This window comes from Macaca fascicularis, chromosome 4 (genome assembly GCF_037993035.2).
Source record: "Macaca fascicularis isolate 582-1 chromosome 4, T2T-MFA8v1.1".
Taxonomy (NCBI): domain Eukaryota; kingdom Metazoa; phylum Chordata; class Mammalia; order Primates; family Cercopithecidae; genus Macaca; species Macaca fascicularis.
This window is the reverse complement of record NC_088378.1, coordinates 159,878,999-159,898,516: the sequence shown is the minus strand read 5'-3', so window position 1 is coordinate 159,898,516 and position 19,518 is coordinate 159,878,999. Positions and strand designations below refer to the sequence as shown.

The 19,518-nt window shown below is 41.0% G+C and overlaps 1 protein-coding gene and 1 long non-coding RNA gene across 26 annotated transcripts in view; both read left to right on the top strand.

The window, feature by feature from the left end:
• Positions 1–19,518, top strand: part of PHACTR1 (phosphatase and actin regulator 1) — a 580,504-nt gene that overhangs the window by 343,401 nt on the left and 217,585 nt on the right. For all 25 annotated transcript variants that reach the window (XM_065544413.2, XM_005554017.5, XM_065544412.2 and 22 more), the window contains one exon: positions 1,888–2,052. In XM_065544413.2, coding sequence (XP_065400485.1) covers positions 1,888–2,052 — 165 coding nt within the window. The remainder of the gene's footprint in view (positions 1–1,887; positions 2,053–19,518) is intronic.
• Positions 6,132–12,011, top strand: LOC135970703 (uncharacterized). The gene is made up of 2 exons (XR_010586543.2): positions 6,132–6,800; positions 7,119–12,011. It is a non-coding gene; the product is annotated as an uncharacterized lncRNA (long non-coding RNA).

The window sequence follows — 19,518 nt, the reverse complement described above, 5'->3', positions numbered from 1 at the left end:
TCATCTCACCTAACGTCACTGAGGCTCACAGTTGACTGAGTTCCTTCAAGTCCCCAGACGTTCTGTACTTTCAGCCCTCTCTGTTCCTGTTGGGTCTGTTTCTCCTCCCAGGGATCCACTTCTCCCTCTTCCCTTTGCAGGGAGAACAGTCCCTCGTCTTTCAAAACTTAAGCCCAAAGTGACCTCCCTCAAGGTCTTCTCCAATGCTGTGAAGCAGAATTAGTTGCTCTCTCCTCTTCACCTCCATTGAGTTTTACGTCGTAGCTCTGTTGTGGTATGTTCTTATACACTGATCCCTCTATCTCCTCCTTGGAACTCTGTGCTCAAGACTGGTTTTCCTATGTGTCTTCCCCAGAAATGGTCATAGTGTCTGGCAGAGATTTAAGTGGCCACTTAATTAAATGATTGAAAAAAGGACCTCCCAGTGCGTTGAACCAGGTAGTAAAAGGTTTAAGTGCCTTCTTCATTGCAATATGTCCAAATCATGGCTGTCCTCACCCCTAAACCTGTGCCCTCCCCTGTCTCCCTTATCTCTATGAATGAAGGGTACTACTCTGCTGACCTAAATCTGGGAATTGCCAATGATCTGCCTCCAGTCCTTCAGGTCACTCAATCAGTCACTAAGTTCTTTTGACTTTGCTTCCGACGTGTCTCTCAATTCCATCTGCTTTCTTTCAGTCCTGCTGTGGGGAGCTCTTACTAGCTTATCACATCTGTCACCAATAAAACTGCCACAGCACACACTCAAAATTCCATATGTATTGAATGAATGGATCTCCTGAGTTAAAACTATGTTCAGACCACAACAAGCAGACTATCATTTTTATGTGGTCATTGACAGGTTGAACTTGCAAGGAATGCATAGGTTGCAGAAGTCTGGATGATTTTTTTTTTGAGAGACTATGGTCAAGGCCAAACAAAGTGGTTTGGAATTTGCCATGGCTTCAGATACCGTTTTGCTTTCTGGGAAGTTGAATCCATGCCCTCAATTTTGCCAAAGAGCTTGTTTTCTCCGATTATTCCTTTCTTAAAAATTCAAGTTGGAGTATTGGACTCTGTAAATATGGAAAAGAGTTAGTTTTATTTCATGTGGTAAAAAGAGGTTGGGATGATTGTGACCTTTAAAGAAGGGTCCACTAGGCATTATGAGATTAAAAGTCTGAATATGCTCAAGTGTTCCGTTATTGGGATTAGCGTAGATTTTCTCTAAAGATACCCCCAGCTCTCAATTTCTAAGAATTTTTTTTTGAGCAAGACTCTAGGGAAAGAAAAACTAGTGGAATTAAGACAATTGTAAAATCGAATGGAAGTGTGAGTGATTCTAAAATAAATCAGTAATCCTAAAGTACAGTCACTTGCTTAACAGATTTCAGTGCTGCTGAAGGTCTAGGTAAAGCCAGGTAGTAGGAAGTAGAGAGCAGTGGGTGTTGGAGACATTGGCTTTGGAATAGACAGTTGATAAATGTTTTCTGTCTTCTTTTTTCTCAGCAGACAGTGCTGTAATGATTGCATTTGCCAAGTCTCATTTGAGAAATTGCTGGACCAGTAGTTACACTGACTCTCATTTGAATCTTCTGGTGGCCTCTCCCTGTTTTGGGCGGGAGTCCTTGACTTGTCCAGAGAGCTCTCCTCCTCTTTCTCTTCCTCCTCCAGCCTAGGTAGTAGTTGAGCAAATTTGGCTGGGGTGTTCTGAATCTCTAGGGTTTGGCCAACTGTCCTCAGCCTTCAGAACACACTGGTATGACTTCCATTCCAAAAGGCAAAAAGAAACTCTGGTCACGTGGTTTCTGTTATCTGTAACCATGGAAAATGTTGGCCATCTGTGAGGCTCTCATTTTAACACTCTTTTTCTCTCTTTATTTTCATCTCTTTCTTGGAAATAACAAGCTGAGGAAGTGGAGAGGCTGGCGGCGATGCGTTCTGACTCCCTCGTCCCAGGCACCCACACCCCACCCATCCGCAGGAGAAGTAAGTTTGCCAACCTGGGAAGGATTTTCAAGCCTTGGAAATGGAGGAAGAAGAAAAGCGAAAAGTTCAAACACACGTCAGCAGGTAGGATGATTTGTTTTTTCATTTCTCATTGGGTGTTTGTTGCCTTCAACTCTATTATCTTAATTAATAGAATTTAATTGCAATAGACTTTTTGAACCAAAGGGAAAAAAATATCAAGCCTTGGACTTGCCCTTGTCTTTAAAAATTCTTCAATATGACCAAGAATGACTTTTATATTCTATATGTGTTTTCTCATTTCTCATGTTTTTTTGTTTGTTTTTAAATTAAAGAACCACCCTTTTTATATGATCTATGAATAATCTGAATTTAGAACTCCACCTTTTCTATAATTGAATGCTTTTATTCTGGCATTGATGATCCATTTATTATATTCAATGTTATTTTCACTATTCCAGTAAAAGTGAACACATAGCAGAAAACAAGTTATATGGTTACTGGCAGATAAGAATAGGTTATTTCATGGAGGAAAAATCTTGAATAAGTGATTCTTGGGCATAGCAGGAAAACAAAGAATACAAATGAATCATTGTAGTGGCAAAGATAACTGTACAGTTTGTGGCTCAATGAACACCAAAGAAATGTGGGGAAAGTCAGCACAGCTGAGGGGTTAAGAGCACAGATCCTGGAGCCAGACTTCCTGGGGTGGAATCCCAAATCTGATACTTGCTGGTTATATGATCTTGCTCAGTTTATTAATGCTGTACTTTAGCTTCCTCGTCTATAAAAATAGAAGTAAGAAAAATACTTTACATGAGTTAATGTTTGTGGAGAGTTCGTGTGGCATCTTAGGTGGATATTTTTTCAATAAGTAAGGGTGTGCAGAGGGAAATGTGCTACAGGGAAAGACACAGAGTTTTGACTTCGCCCCATTGGGTCTGCAGTCAGATAGTGGAAGAGCTATATAGATTCTCTTTGGTTTTGGTCGGTTTGGGCTGCCATAACAAAACACCATAGACTGGGTGGCTTAAACAACAGAAATGTGTTTCTCACAGTTCTGGAGGCTGGAAGACCAAGATCAAGTTGCTGCAAGATAGGTTTCCTTCTGAGGCCTCTTTTCTTGTCTTGTGGGCGGCAGCCATCTTGCTGTACACTCACATCACCTCTTCATTTTTGTGTGCACAGAGAGAGCATGTGCGTAAGTGAGTGTGAGCAGGCTGGCGAGAGTCTCTCCTTATAAAGACACTAAATCCATCATGAGTGCCCTACCTACATGACCTCATCTAATCCTAATCACCTCCCAAAGTCCCCTTTCTCCAAATACCAACACATGGGGAGTGAGGGTTTCAACATATGAATGTGGGAGGGTCACAACTAAGTCCATGGAACTTCATTTTGATTTTTCTAATCACGTGCCCAGTCATTGCCAAGGCTACCCTGGCTTGAAGGCTTTCATTTCCTTCTTCCCTCTACATCCTCAAAAACTCAACCTGCCTTCTCGCCTGCTCAGAATCATCACCTCTTCCATTTCTTGGGTTTCCTCCTGCTTTGCCTCACCCCCAAACTAACCTTGAAATAGGAGATGTGCTTCTTGTACCTGAATATCAGTCCACAGATCTGAGAATTTTAATGCTAATCACTTTTGGAAAATAAAGAGAATAACATAGAGAAGCGGCAGAGTCTTGAAATCTTAATTCTCATGGTAGCCATGTTTTCTGACTAGCTCATGTGTTCTGACTCTGTTTCTTAGATGGAAGCCCCACCATGCTGATGTTATATTTGTTAATTCCTGAGATAAGAATGAATCTCTGAATTTCATAAATTTCTAAATCATTTCTCATATAAGTCCCACCACTCTGGCTCTGCATTCTCTACTCTCTCAGTCGTTGTACTGGTTCCTTAAGGTGTCGCAAAACCTGTAGGTCATTTGTGCATCCCTAAAAACAACTGAGTGATTTACAAGTGAACAAAACTCCAAATGCGTATCCTCTGCTGAGTGAGACAGGAGAGGGCACTTAGGTCATTGTCTCAGAGAGAAGAACTCTAAATGAAATACATTCTTTAGGCAAAGTAAGATGTAAGACACTGAAACAAGAAAGAAAATGGGAGTGTTTTATAAGCATTGAAATATATATATATATATATATATATAAAACAAAGATGCCATAAGGTCTCTTCCTGACTTTGCTAAGCGAAATGGTTTGTATATACATTTCGGTAATTGTCATTTGTCAGCATGAATCCCTGAATGATGGAGTGGTGGATGCATTTCCTCCTGGCAAGTCAAGGGCTTTGTTTAGTACATTTGACAAGGCCACAAGGCAAAGCCCTGAGGCTTCTCACATGACCCGTTATGCCAACTTCTTCAAGACATTGGAAAACTTATCACCTGATAGGTGCAAATACAATGGCATCAGATTACTCAGGAATTATTAAACATCTTCAAAAATTTTGTTTTAAGCTCATTTGGGAGAAAGAATAAAAACATGCGACAAACAGAGTTGCTAACCTTAAATCATTCTTATCATTAACGATCATAGCAAGTTCTTGTGATCTCTATGGCCAGACTGATGAACGTGGCAGGTGAATGCGATATTTGTATGCAGTTTTGTTTTGTTTTCTTAGAGACATTCTGCTCCTGAATTAGAGAAAGTAGAGAATACACTGGAGAATACCTTTATATCATGATAGATGGATGAGCACATGACGTAACTAAAGATATGCTAGTTTTAAAAAAGTTGGCCAGACACAGTAGCTCTCTCTTGCAATCTCAACATTTTGGGCAGCCCAGGTAAGAGGATCCCTTGAGCCCAGAAGACTATAATTAAGAATTTTTTATAAATTTCAACTAGCTGGAAGAGAAGAATTGTAATTTTCCACCCAGGGACCCTCACTCTGCTCCTTGGTTGTAAATTCCCACTTGCCCATGCTGTATCAGAGTTGAGTACTGACCATTTCTCCCACTGCAAGACCTGATTGCAGTGGTCCCTATACTTCTCTCAGTGGTCTTGAATAAAGACTGCCTTATCTTCAACAAGCATCAATGAATAACTTTTCCTTTAACAACACATACATACAAGACAAAGATATGTATACCAGCTAAAATTGGCTAACCAACGAACATTCCCTCAATCAACCAATTCTCATGTATATTTATTTAGATATGACTCTTATACACACATGGAAAAGTTTGCTTTTTGTATGTGTGAGATAGTGTCTCCGCTGGTCACCCAAGCTAGAGTATAGCGGCACGAGCACAGCTCACTGCAGCCTTGAACTCCTGGGTTCAAGCAATCCTCTCACCTCAGCCTCCTGAGTACCTGGGACTACAGACATGTGTCCCCATGCTAATTTTATGTTCTAACAAAGAAAAGATAACTGTTTGAGATGATGGATATTCCCAATTATCCTGATTTGATCACTATACATTGTATACATGCATCCAAATATCACCCCTAAATATATACAAAATGTATGTATTTATATACAAATATATATCAAAATGTACCCCCAAAATATATACAACTATTGTGTATTAATTTAGAAAAAAGGAAAAAGGAGTTCAGGGGAGCCTGAGTAGACTTTGGTTAATGAGAAAATCTTAGTCTATGTCATATCCTTTCATATATACAATATTATCCACCTTTTTAAATACAAAGGATAAGTCCATATAATTGTATTATTTATTTGTATTTAAAAGTATATCCTTCTTTGAACACACAAAAAGGCATCAATACAGTGTTTACTTGGCTTGTTATTGTTTACAGACTGGGTTACATTTATAATTTGCCATGATTAGGTATACTGTGGTTTAACTGTAACTTGTTACAGGGGCTTATGTGTCTCTTTGTAATTAAATTTCTGGGTATACCTTTATACAAGGAATAAATTGCAATATTTGATAGTAAATAGTGTACCTTATACAAGGGGACACTCAGAAATCTTGTTTGCTCTTGTATAGCGATAAGAAAACTACATTGGAAAATTATGATTTCAACGTTTCCCTCAATTTTGACATCAACGTTTACATGAATGTTTTGAACTTAGACCTCCACTTCGAATGCTACTCTTACATCTTTCCTATTCTAAGCTGAAGGCTGCCATCCTTAAAAGGTCCTGAGCGTTAAGACCCAGAGGCTGAGCTCCAGGTGGTGGTGAAAGCACTATTAAGACAAGGAGTAGCTCTCAGCAGCAGTCCTGCATCACAGGATGGCAGGAGGAAAACAGGAATGGGTGAAACATAAAGTAATGGGTCTTCAGGGAGACGATCCCCACATGCCTTTCAGTCTGCCCTCTGAGGCCCTGCCCAGGGCTTGTGAACCTGTGAGCCTGATACATTCAGCTTCTTATGTGAATCTGCAGTGTTGTCCACAATGCGTCTCCACACCTGCCCCAGGAATGAAGACAGATGATAACATCCCCTCTGAAATAGAACAGGCAGTGCCTCCCCAAAATAGTCAACTGCAGCGATCTTATCCAAAATCCTTGAAAATGAGGACTGTATTTATAGAAAAGTAGAACTGGCAGGCAGAAACTGTGAAGACACCACTGAGTTATGCTTTTATTTCCTCTTGACAGAAAATCATAAGCTGCAGGGGTTGGCCCTGGAAATCTACAATATGTCAGAATTCCCTTTGTGCTTCTAAGATTTTTCTGCACACCTAGGGTCTTGGGTTTTGGTGGGGAGAGAAAAACATGAAAAACTTTTACTAAGTGTCTACCACATGCCGGAATGTCACCTGGCTCCGGGTATATAGCTGTGAGCTAAACCAGACCTAGTCGGTGACCTCCTGGCATGCACGATATAGTGGAGAGACAGCTGGTCAAATGTTGAAATTACAAAAGTAAAGGTAGGCCGGGCGCGGTGGCTCAAGCCTGTAATCCCAGCACTTTGGGAGGCCGAGACGGGCGGATCACGAGGTCAGGAGATCGAAACCATCCTGGCTAACACAATGAAACCCCGTCTCCACTAAAAATACAAACAAATTAGCCGGGCGTGGTGGCGGCGCCTGTAGTCCCAGCTACTCGGGAGGCTGAGGCAGGAGAATGGCGGGAACCCGGGAGGCGGAGCTTGCAGTGAGCCGAGATCGCGCCACTGCACTCCAGCCTGGGCGACAGAGCGAGACTCCGTCTCAAAAAAAAACAAAAAAAAAAAAACAAAAGTAAAGGTAAAGTCACACCTGTGATAAGGGCAATGAAGGAAAGGTACTTGGGAGAATGAGAGGGGGGACTTCACTTAGTCTTGAGGGGTCAGGGAAACTTTCCTAAGGAAGAGAGGTTTGGGCTAGAGTCTGAGGAAAGTATAGAAATGTAGAAAATGAGCAGCAGAAAGAGCTTGTGCAAAGGCCCTGTAGTAGAAGAAGGAGAGGTGAGCAGTCTAGGAGAGCGAGAAAGACCAGTGGCTAGAGAATGGAGAGCTGAGTGTGGTGCGGGCTGAGGCTGGAGAGGTAACCAAACACCAGCTCCCCACTGATTCTGCCTTGTTTAGAGCAGATGCAGGCGTGTGAGTGGCTGCAGACAACCAGTGCGAGGCATTTTGCAGATGATAGTAGCCTGAACTAATGTGTGGTAGTAGAAAGGGATGGATTTGAGAGATTTTATAAGGAACAAAAGACTTAGTAATGGGGCAAACATGGAAAGGAGAGATAGAAGCAGTGTCACCTTTGGAAAGGAATGTTCCATTTTGACATTTGGGGGCAATATTATTTAGTCTTAAAAGAGAAGGAAATCCTACCATTTGTGACAAAATGGGTAAACCTGGAGGGCACCAGGCCAAGTGAAATATACTGGGTACAGATGGACAAATGTGGCATGAGCCCACTTCCATGAGGTATCTGAAAGAGTCAAGTAGAAAGGTGGTTGCCAGGGGACGGGGAAGTGGGGAGTTGTTTCTCAGTGGCCATAAAAGCTCAGTTATGCAAGATGAATTAGTTCTAGAGGTCTACTGTATAATACGGTGTCTCTAATTAACAATCCAGTATTATGCACTTAAAAATTTAAGGTGGTAGATTTTATGTTAAATGTTCTTACCACACACACACACACACACATACACACGCAAAAAGCCCACAGAGGGACACAAGGAAACTTTTGAAGGTGATGGATGTGTTTATTACCTTGATTGTGGTGATATCTTGGTTGGATGCATACGTCCAAACTCATCTACTTGTATATGTAAACATGCAGTTTGTATACAATTATACCTCAATAAAGTTGACAATTTTAAAAATAAAAAAATTGTTTTAAAGTGTAAAGTTTGACACCCTAATGTTGGTTTATGGTGGTGACTTTACGTGAGATGAGTACTTTAGAAGAGTGACAGGTTTGGGGGTATGATTCCAATTTTAGATGTGTAGGTATGTGCTTGAGTCAACTTTGTGATATCCAGAGTTGGCAGTTGAATATATGGAATGCAAAAGAGAGGTCTGGGCCGGTTATGTAAATTTCAGGTCATTTGCATATGTATAATAATTAGATGATGATTACATATAAGATTGGCTAGGAAACAAGAACAGAATGGAAAGAAAAGAGGGCCAAGGACAGTCTTATAGACAAGGGAAGATTATTGTCCCTAAGACTAGATAGAGGAGGAGTAGCCTGTAAAGGAGATAGAGAGGCAGTGGCCAGAGAGGTAGGAGGAAAACCATAAGCCTAAGATGAGGTGGACACCAAGAACAGAAGGCATCCAGGAGGCTACAGTTAACTGTGTTTAAAACGATGAAGTCAAGTGGAAGAAGTACAGAAGAATGTCCATTGACACTAGTGGTTCCACTCAACTAGAGATTATTGGTGACTTAGCAAGTGCTGCCTGGGTGGATTGTTTGGGGCAGATGTCAGATTAGTGTAGAGTGAGAAGTTAGTGGGAACTGGGTGAAAATGGGATTAAATTTTTGAGAAGTTCAGCAGTTAAGTGGGTAAGAAATAGGACAAGATGGATGATGGAGGAAATCTATTTGTGTCTGTAGGGGGTTGTATGTGTGCCTTCTGATTTGTCACCATTGTTTGTCATCATGCAAGAGAAATCAAGAGGAAAAGCAAATGTGAAAGAGGCAGTAGAAGGAGTTAGAATATATCAGACAGAAGAGATAGGGTAAGGGTGCTGAGAAGTGAGGAGTAGATGGGTTACAAGACACAGAAAGAAGGGCCGGTATCAGAAAAGGAATGAACTCCACTGCAATCAGAGGGAAGCTGCAGCAGTAGATGGAATGATACATTTGGTGAGCTCATCCAGTGGTGACTGAGTTTGTCTAGGTAATAAGCGAGGTTATCTCCTAACAGGGAGAGGAGGAGAAGACCGTACAGGGTGAAGTCCATTCCAGATTGATGATTATGACTCTGCATGATACTGATGACTTTTTTTCACTGGCTTTTGGCTGTCCTGGTACAGCTAATAGTTGGGTCCATCCAGAACTGGAGCTTTGCCAGATAAGTAGAAAGAAAAGGAGGGCAAGGGAGATTGAGTTAGTTTCCTAAGCTGCTATAACAAATTACTATAAACTTGGTGGCTTAAAACAACAGAGCTTCTCCTGCAGTTCCAGAAATCTAAAGTCAAAGTGTTGGCAGGGTGGGTTCATTCTGGAAACTCTAAGGGAGAATCTGTTCATGCCTCTCTCCTCCCTGCCAGTGGCCACTGGTAATCCTTGGTGTTCCTTAGCTGGCAGCTGCATAATTTGAATCTCTGCCACCACCTTCACATGGCATCTCTCTGTGTCTCAAGTCTCTCTCTTTCTCCTTTTCTCTTATAAGGATACCAGAAATTGGATTTAGGGACCACCTGTATATCCAGGATATTCTCATTCAGATATCCTTGAATTTGTTACATCTGCAAAGACCTTATTTCCAAATAAGATCACATTCATGGGCACCAAGGGTTGGGACTTGGATGTATCTTTTGGGGGACACAGTTTGGCAGGGGACCCACTGCAGTACTGAATTTTAGATAGCACAGGAAAGGTCCAGGGGAGTTCAGAGGAATTAGAAAAAAATCAATAAACATTAATTTCCGAAGAGGTCAAAGAAGTTTAAATTGGTCAGTGGGGACAATTGCAGAAGCAATACAGATCACGAGCTGATAGGTAAACAGCTGCATTCTTGAATTAGTGGTTTTTAAGGTGGTACAGTTATAGAGACAAGATAAAAACTCAGACCATGGGAGTGGACAGTTGAGGTAGAGGAAAAAGTTAGGAAACTGGAAATTGCCTTATTGAAAACATGGTAAATGATCCTACTTACTAGTAGACTAACAACTATATATCTTATTTGCTGAGTTTTGTGCTGACTTAATTTGCCATTTTCAATCGAGGAAAAAAAGGAAATTTCCTCTTTGGTTTTTGCATTCAACTAATTTTGAATTGATATTTTCTCGGAAAAATTTTCTGTTTTTCTTTTTCCAAATTAAGATGTTTTGGTCCATCATATTTTTAAGCAATAAAGTACTGCAGTTCAATTGATTCATAGAAAATCAAAACCATAATTTGCTTTTGAATGTTTCACTCCAGCTATTAGCATAGCCACCTGATATAGGTAAGGTAGTACGATAATTAGGCAGCAGCTTCAGATACAAATAATTGATTGCTTGTTCATCTTCCATGCAATTGGGAACCTGTGAAACGTAGCCTTAGTCTGCCTGTGTCAGCCTCACCTAAATGATGGCAATAATGAAGGGCTGGGCCGGAAATACGTTGGAAACTTTCCTGATACTCACGACAGTGTCCAGAAACAGTCTCCTTGCTTTTGCCCAGTATTTTATTTGCAACACAAGACTGATGTAACAGTATGTATGCACAGGAAAGTCTTTAGGCACTCAGGTGAGCATAGAGCTCCAGCCCTCTCCCTAAGCCCCCTCTGCCTAATTGTCATTTTGCCGTAGGTTCTGTTTATCCTGAAATCCCCCAATCAAACAAGAACCAGCCCTTAACCCTGGCCTGTTAGCCAAACACTTCGCCTAGTTTCCTAGCTTCCCCTTTCCCACAGGGCTAGACTCTGCTTCCCTTATTTCTTCCATCAGTTCACCCAGAGTTGCTTATGACTTTAACAACCACTATGTCCCAGGAATCACTTCCATGGAAGCCCACATATCTAGGATTATTCTTCTTTAAATAAAAATTCTTGGATAGCCAAGGCAGTCTACATTGGATTCTGCCTTTGGACCTGATGGTGATAGGCTTCTGGGCTGTTCTGGAAGAGTCTGTTCCTCGTGTCCAGGATGGTTGCCCTCCATGCTAACCCCAGATTTCTCATTCTTCTGTCAGGAAACCCTAGCATTCCATCTCATTGACAGAGTACATCTGCAATTCTTGGAGTAGAAAAATAAACCCATAGTTACATAATGTCTTGCCTTGACATCTTTGTAGTGTGGGATGGAAGATCATTGTTAGTAAAGGGAAACATGGCCTCTTATCCAGCATAAGACTAGCTACGTCCACCATGAAGACTCCATGCCCCGTCACTGGCATAACTCTTGAGCTGGAAGCTTAAAGCAAAGAGACAAAATTGATAGGTTGAAAAAAATGAATGATTATGAATAGGTTCTGATGTGCTTGAAAGATGAAGGATTACAGGCCTTGCACTCTAACTTAAGTGCTCCCTTGGTGTTCCTGTTTCTCAGTCTAACAGAATAACATAGTCTACTTGTTCAGAGCCTAGGCTGTTGGACTTCTGTAAACTATAGGAAGTTCATACACGATACTAGCTTACTGTATTGAATTTATTTATGTGCCAGATGCTGCCATTGTTCATACGAAACCCATACCATTGCAATAGTGAGGACGGACATGGCCCCTACCTCCCAAAGGTTATGGTCTTAAAGGGAAAACAGATAATAAAGCCAGCAATTACAATAAAGTAGAAGTGAAGTGATAAGAGATGTACAGGGGCTTTGAGAGCTTGAAGGAGACATACCCAATTGAGTGGCAAGTTACCGGGAAAGGTTTGCTAGACAAAGGGATGTTTCACCAAGGGGTTAGCAATGCATGTGAAGAAATCTCTCCTGGTAGGCAGAACGGAATGTAGGAGAACCAGGGAAGAGAGGAGACGTTAACAGTCTACAGCTTAAAAAGAAATTATGGCCGGGCACCTTGACTTATGCCTGTAATCCCAGCACTTTGGGAGGCCAAAGCGGGAGAATTACTTGAGCCCACGAGTTTGAGACTAACCTTGACAACACAGCAAGACCCCATCATCACTGCAAAATGAAATGAAATGAAATGAAATGAAATGAAATGAAATGAAATGAAATGAAAAAATAAAAATTAGCTGAGTGTGATGGCGTATGCCTGAAGTCCCAGCTACTGGAGAGGCTAAGGTGGGAGGATCACATCAGTCCAGGAGATCAAGGCTGCAGTGAGTCATGTTTGCACTACCACACTCCAGCCTGGGCAATGGAGCAAGACCCTGTCTCAAAAAAATAAAATAAATTATGACTTGACAAGGATTGTTGGGGGAAGGACAGAGAGTAGTGAGAGATGAGGCTGAAGAGATGGACAAGAATCTGCTCGTAAAGGGTCTTATGAGGTATGTTAAGGAGTCTGGGTGTTATCCTAATGCAATAGGAAATTATGAGAGGACTTGCATTTTAGAACAATTATTCTCTATATTATGGGAAAAGCTTGGCGTGGCACCAAGTGGTGTTTACAAGTTTATAACATAACAACTTCTATAAATGTTGATGTTGTGTTGGTAATGAGAGAAAATTTACTTGTGATAGAATTAAGATGATACCTCATTCCTGTCACATCAAATGGAATATCGCGTCCTTATTGATTCTGATAACAAGGAAACTGGTTAGCAGGTGGTTGATTATAATGTTGGGGAGAGAGGGAGATAGCCTAGACTAAAATAGTGACATTAGGAACTGAAGACTGTGAACAGATCCAAGAGATATTTAGGAGACAGAATGAGCAAGACTTGATTACAGATTGGATGTGGAAGTGGGGAGAAGAACAAAAAAAACCACTCTTTCGTTTCTCACTGAGCAATTAAATGGATGGAGGTATGTTCTGTGCGGGAGTTGCGCGAGGGGAGAAGAAAAGACACACCCACGATACCTTTAAGGGTAAACAAGTTTTATCCCACGTAAATGGCAATGCAGCTATAATAAGCAAATTGTATAATATGCAAATGAATATAATAAATTGCAACAGGAAGGGGAGAAGGGAATATACATATATATATATATGTATGTATATATACACACTCGCCAGACTATGGAGGATTCACCACCAGACCGGGAAGGAACAGCCTGGGCTCCAGAGTCAGCCACTCGTGCGTGCACAGATGAGGAGAGGTCTCATGAAGCTTCAGCGCGATCTGGGACCCTAGGTCTTTTTGTAACGAGTTGTTTGGCATGAAGCCCAGTCAAGAAGGCCCTTCGCGACTGGGCTCAAGGAACACAAAAGTCAACTTGATTTTCGCGATTGTCTGTTGTTTTTCAATAACTAATGTATAGGAATAGATTGAAATAGAGATTTCTCCAAAACAGCGCTGGATGAATGCCTTAACTCACCTGTTCCGGGACTTGGTGACCATTGTTTGTGTCCATGTACAATTGAGTTCGAGTTTAATATTTAACTTTCCCTCCACATTGTACCATTGACTAAGTCAGGGACACTGAAGAGGAGCAGATTTGTGAGGGAAAAAGATGAATTTATCAGAGAAGGCAGATGGCCCACTAGAGTTTGGAGGAAAACTAGGAGGGACTGGTGGTCTCGGTGAACCAGAGGAGGAGAGGGCTCCAGAAAGAAGAGTCTACTCTGGCAGATCTTGACAAGATGGTAAGGACTGAGACGTGTCTGGTGGGCATAGACAGCTCATCATTGCTGTCCTTTGGGATTATGACTTTAGGGAAGCCACGTGGCTGGGATTTAGATAGCATATGGTTGAGGAGTAATTGAGAGGAGAGGAAGTAGTCATCTTCTTTTAAGATGTTGGGTTGAGAGGGGAAATGAGAAATATATAGTAAACATCAAAAGAGGATGTGAGCTTGAGGGAGATGTTTTTTAAGATTGGTTAGATAGTAAACATCAAAAGAGGATATGAGCTTGAGGGAGATTTTAAGATTGGTTAGATTGTGTCAAGCTGCAAAATTTGCCTTAACATGGCTGTGGCATTCCCAGGGAAATTGAAACATCAGCAAAGTGACTGTTAAGCCAAATAAATATATTTGCACACATTTTTCAGCAATGACAATTCTCGTGACTAGGAAAAACAAACATGCAAATAATCAGCACTAGTTAGCATCTGATTTTAATAAGAAACTATCAAACCAAGTTGAATAGCCTTCAGCATCTGGCCAGATCACATATTCCCTTTGGGTGAGTGATTGGAGCATTTCATTGGAGGGAGCATTTCATTTCTTCTTAAAAAAAAAAAAAAAAAAAAAAAAAAGATCCAGCATAGATAAGCAAGGAATATTCTTAGCTGCATATTCATCATGACTCAGAAAGGGAACATCTAGTGGTTAGAAAGCAAAGTAGACTTAATGGTCCTGTTTTATGTTTTTAAAAACATCTCTAACAGGTACAGGCTAAAAGACTATGGCAATCCGTTACCTTCTAGGGGTGGATTGTAAAAGATGTAATTATTTCTTCTCAAAGCGAACTTTATCCAGCACTTTCTGCTTGTAAGTCCAGGCTATGAAATCCTTAATCGCATTGACTCTGCTGATATCCTTTTGTCTTCTAGTGTTGAGCGGAGCACCTGGTACAGAATAGGTACCAGATAAGTACATATTGAACTGAAAGTCAATAAGCCAGCCAGATATTAATATATTTTTAAGTTTCTCTGTTTACTAAGATCTGAAAGAGGAGAGGAGGTAGGATACTTAGGGTACTTATGGATGCATACGATGGAAGGTCCCAATCTTTGAAGAATTTGTCATCATTCATGATTGTTTTTCAGTTTTTCATAGTCGTGCACAGGTTAGGCTAAATGACAGCGTGTGTTAAAAGCTCAGGTTGTTTGCACAGAATTATTGTCCAATTTGGACAATTTGGGTTATCTATTGCTGTGTTACAAAACCCCCTAAAACATAATGGCTTGAAAACAGCAACCTCTGTATTATCGCTTATGGCTTGGGGATTGACTGGGCTCAGTGAGATTGTTCTTCTGCTGGTCTCTCTTGGGGTCTCTCATGCATTTTCAGGTAGATTGCATTGGAGTTATCTGGAGGCTCACTAAGGTGCGAGGAAAGCTGGGCCGCTTTCCCTGTTTATGTAGTCTCAGGGCTTTTCCATGTGGTTTCTTCCTATGGTCTCTCCAGCAGGGAGTTGAGGGCCCCTAAAAGCACAAAATAAGATGCTTCCATGCCTTTTAAAGGCTTAGGTACAACATTGGCTTAGTATTATAGTCACATTATTCTAATGGTTAAAGCAAGCCATGGGGCCAGCCCAGATTCGTTGTTGGGTGGAGTAAACAAGGGTGCGGATGCCAGAACAAGGTTCAGTGGGGCCCGTCTTTGGAAGCCAGCTACTACCATTGTTCAAGGTGTGGCAAGACAACAGCTGCTCCTTGTTTCCTTCTTCCCAGGTAGGATGTGCTTCAACAATGTTATATTGATGACAACAGCAGGAGCAATCTTCCGTTGTGCTCTGCTCATGTTACTGTGTAATACGAAGTATACTTGACCTTTTCCATGACTTATGGACTTGAATCTTGTACCAGACCTATATAGTATTATTAACTTCACTTGACAGACGAGGAAACTGAAGCTTAGGGAGATTAAATAATTGCCAGTTAGAAATAACAGAGCTAGAATTTGAACTTAGCCCATAGTCTTCTCAACTGTATCACATTTCAGATCCATGAGGGTGGAAATCAATAATTCAGATGTTTTAAAACGTAATTCTTCTGCACATAACAATGATATTACAAGATACTTTCCTTTTTAAACATATGTCTATAAAGAAATGTGAAGGAAGAGAAAATCAAAAAACTGACACTGGAAGCCATGATACGAGTCTTTATGGAAAACCTTTAAAGGGGAAAGTCAAGGTGTAGCATACTCATCTTTGTAGGAACCCCACAGCATCTAGTTCAATGCCATGTACTTGGAGGATGCACTCTATTTGTTGAATGGCTAAGAAAGAGTAAATTGATACTGGCATGAAACAAACATTCAAAATCATTCCATTTATGTTTTCAATATAACTATCTCTTTCTGCTGTATGATATATAGGAACAAAATATGCATAGATTAGGTAATCAGACAGTAATTACAGAGGCCTCAGTGGTTGCTAGATTTGGGGCTAGGCACAGAAATATTTCTATAAAAAGATACAAACTTTTTATTGTATGATGTATGTGTGGCTACTTCTAAGATAAGGAGTTTTATGGGAGAGGTGATATAGACTAGTGGTTAGGGGTCAAATTCTGGAGCCTGACTGCTGAGTTACCTTGGCCAAGTTTTTTGTATTCTCTCTGCCTTAGTTCCTTCAACTTTAACATAGGGATAAAACTGGCACCTTAGGCCAGGCACGGTGCCCCAGCACCTTTGGGAGGCCAAGGCAGGTGGATCTCCTGAGGTCTGGAATTTGAGACCAGCCTGGCCAACACGGTGAAACCCCACCTCTACTAAAACTACAAAAATTAGCTGAGCATAGTGGCGTGTGCCTATAGCCCCACCTACTCTGGAGGCTGAAGCATGAGAATTGCTTAAACCTGGGGGATGGAGGTTGCAGTGAGCCAAGATGGCACCACTGCACTCCAGCCTGGGTGACAGAGTGAGACTCTGCCTCAAAAACAAACAAACAAACAACAACAACAACAACAAAAACTGGCATCCTATAAATTTGTTTTAAGGATTCAAAAAGAAGTTAATTGATGGAAATCTCTTAGAATAGTACCTTGCACGTAAGTTTTATCTACCATTATTTTTTCTTCTATACATGCATTTGAAAAACACAACAGACATCTTAGAGTAAGGAAAGGTTTATTTCCTATTTTCAGTCTGTGGATGGTGTATGGATAACTTCATGATTCTGATAAGCTTCTCTTAGATCTAGGCAGTGTTCACTTCAGTGCTGAGTTTAGGAGCCTGCCTTTAGACACATTGTACAATTCCACAAAGCTGGAGTTTTGTTCCTTATTTTCCTGGGTACAAGCAAGTTTCTTCACTAAAGTATTTCCTTTTCTCTGTGAATTTACAATTAAGTGAACAAACACAATGGCCACTGAGGAAGTGCCTTATCCTGTTTCTCCTTTGCTATGTCACGGGCAGAAATATGCACAATAGAGGAAGAGATATTCTTGGGAGGGAAGGTGAACACTGTATCCTTTCAAAACGCAGAAATTGGTGGCAAGTCAGAAGGCTCGAAAACAGAAGATATTTAAGTGGAGCGACCTTGTACTTTACGTTCCAAACCTGGGCATTTCCGAGAGTGAAATGGGGTGCTATAACTCCTTAGGCTGAACAATAATCTGAATGAGGCCTATGCTAAGGAAAGCAGGGAGAATATGGTCACCCTATACAAAACCACAGAGACAGAAGTGCAGGCCCTGAGGCCAGTGCTGTTTTACAAAGAGAAAAGAAGTGCCAGTTAACTTTCAAAAGAAAACAGAAGGCATCACTGGATCCCAGACACAGCAGAACATTAAGATGGCCCTCCACTGTCTACCATCTCAGTTAAATTAATTAATGGAGTTGAGTATCTTTGCTTCTGTACAGAATTGAATTTCTTTGTTCCCAGTCCTCACACTGTTTCTGCCACCTCTCTTGTACCTCTTCTGCTGAATGTCTTGTCTGGAAATTCTGTCCCAGTGCAGTTTCTTTCACTAATAATTTATTCTCTATTCCTTTAACACTTCTTTTTCTCTCCAAAGTTCTGATGGCTCCTGTCATCAGCTCCCATGCCACTAGGTCTAGTGCCTCTGCCCCACTTCCAGGCCCCTAGACATGCATGACACGCATATCTTACCACTGCCTCTCCTTGGACCAACCTGGGAGTCATGCCTGACTCTCCTTGAGTACTTCTCTTCATGTTCAACACGTTGTTCTTTCTTTATTCCTCTTCCTCTGCTCTAGTTTTCTTTCCATTCTTTCCCTCTCCTTTTTTTCTTGGAACACTCATTTATTCCACCTAAAGCTTAGATGTCTCCTAAGTTCTTTTGGTTTCCTTCTTCCCAGGGAGAATGTGCTTCAACAATGTCATATCGATTGACTGGAGCAGGAGCAATCTTCTGTTGTACTCTGCTCCTATTACTATGTATTAATAATATGAAATACACGTGACCCTTTCCGTGCCTTATGGACTTGAATCTTGCAACGGGCCTATATAGTTTTATTAACTTCATTTGACAAGTGAGAAAACTGAAGCTTAGGGAAACTAGATAATTGCCAGTTAGAAATGACCAAGCTGGAATTTGAACTTAGCCTGTAGTCTAAGGCTACAGTGCTGGTTTCCAACTACATGGCCGCACTGGACTCAGATCTCTGTTGGCAGGTCCAACTTCTGCCCGAGACCAGCCCTCTGCAGAACCTCAAATACGTATGTGTACACCAAATGCCTCATTTTCACCCTAGCAGGCTTCCCCTCCGATAGCACCCTGACTCTATGAAATGATTATCATTGCCTTTGAGGACACTTCTGAATTAAGCCTCAGTTTCATTTCCCTATCTAGTCGAATTACAGATGTGCCCTTTCATTTCTTCACTTTAATCTAGATATTCATTGGGGTCCTGTGGGTTTCCCCAGAATTCTTTTACCTTTTCCCTTTGACTTTTATTCACTAAAAACTTAATAATTATGTTATTAATATACATTAGCGCTACTAGTAACAATGGTAATAGCTAGTGCTTGAGTGCCCACCTGACAAGTGTGAACTAGCTGCAGTCTGGCTCTCAGCGTCCCAGCAGTCCTCTGAGGCGGTTACTTAGTTATTCCTAATACCTGTTTGATAGGTGAGGGTAATGAGGCTTAGGAGGGGCCAGTAACTTGCCCAGGGTCACAGGACTGGTTAATGATATAGCCCCAGAGGATTAGAATTGCAAGGGTGTCTCACCCCAAAGTCTTCTGGGCTTTACTTGGAAATATCACAGTTAACCATGACTTGAAAACATACAGAGTGAAAAGGTTAAGATGTATGCATATCTGGGTAGGTAAGTTTTAAACATACTGGAATTCAGAAATCTAATCTCATTGAGAAAACAGAAACTATTGGAAATAGGACTTGGCGATTTGGGTGACTAATTCTGGATTCCCAAGGCAGAGAAAGATACCTACATGATGTGTGTGAACTTGCCTGCTTAAAAAAAAACAAAGCAAAACTAAAACAAGGTTTTTGTTGCTTGGTTGGTTTTGTTAGTGGTGGTTTCCTTAAGTTGAAGGAGATAGAGAAATAACATTAGGCAATGAATTAATGAGGATTTGGAACTTGTTTGACTAAAACAAATATAAAGTAACCTTAATAATTAAAAAAAAAAAAAAAAAAGACTGAATCAAATAGTTCTGGAAGGTCAGGTTTAAAGGTCTTTCTTCTTTTTGTTACCCTGAAGGAGAGTTGAGTGGGGGCAATTTGTGAATATAAAACGTGTAGAATATTAATGACATCACATGAATGAAAAAGTTATGCCGG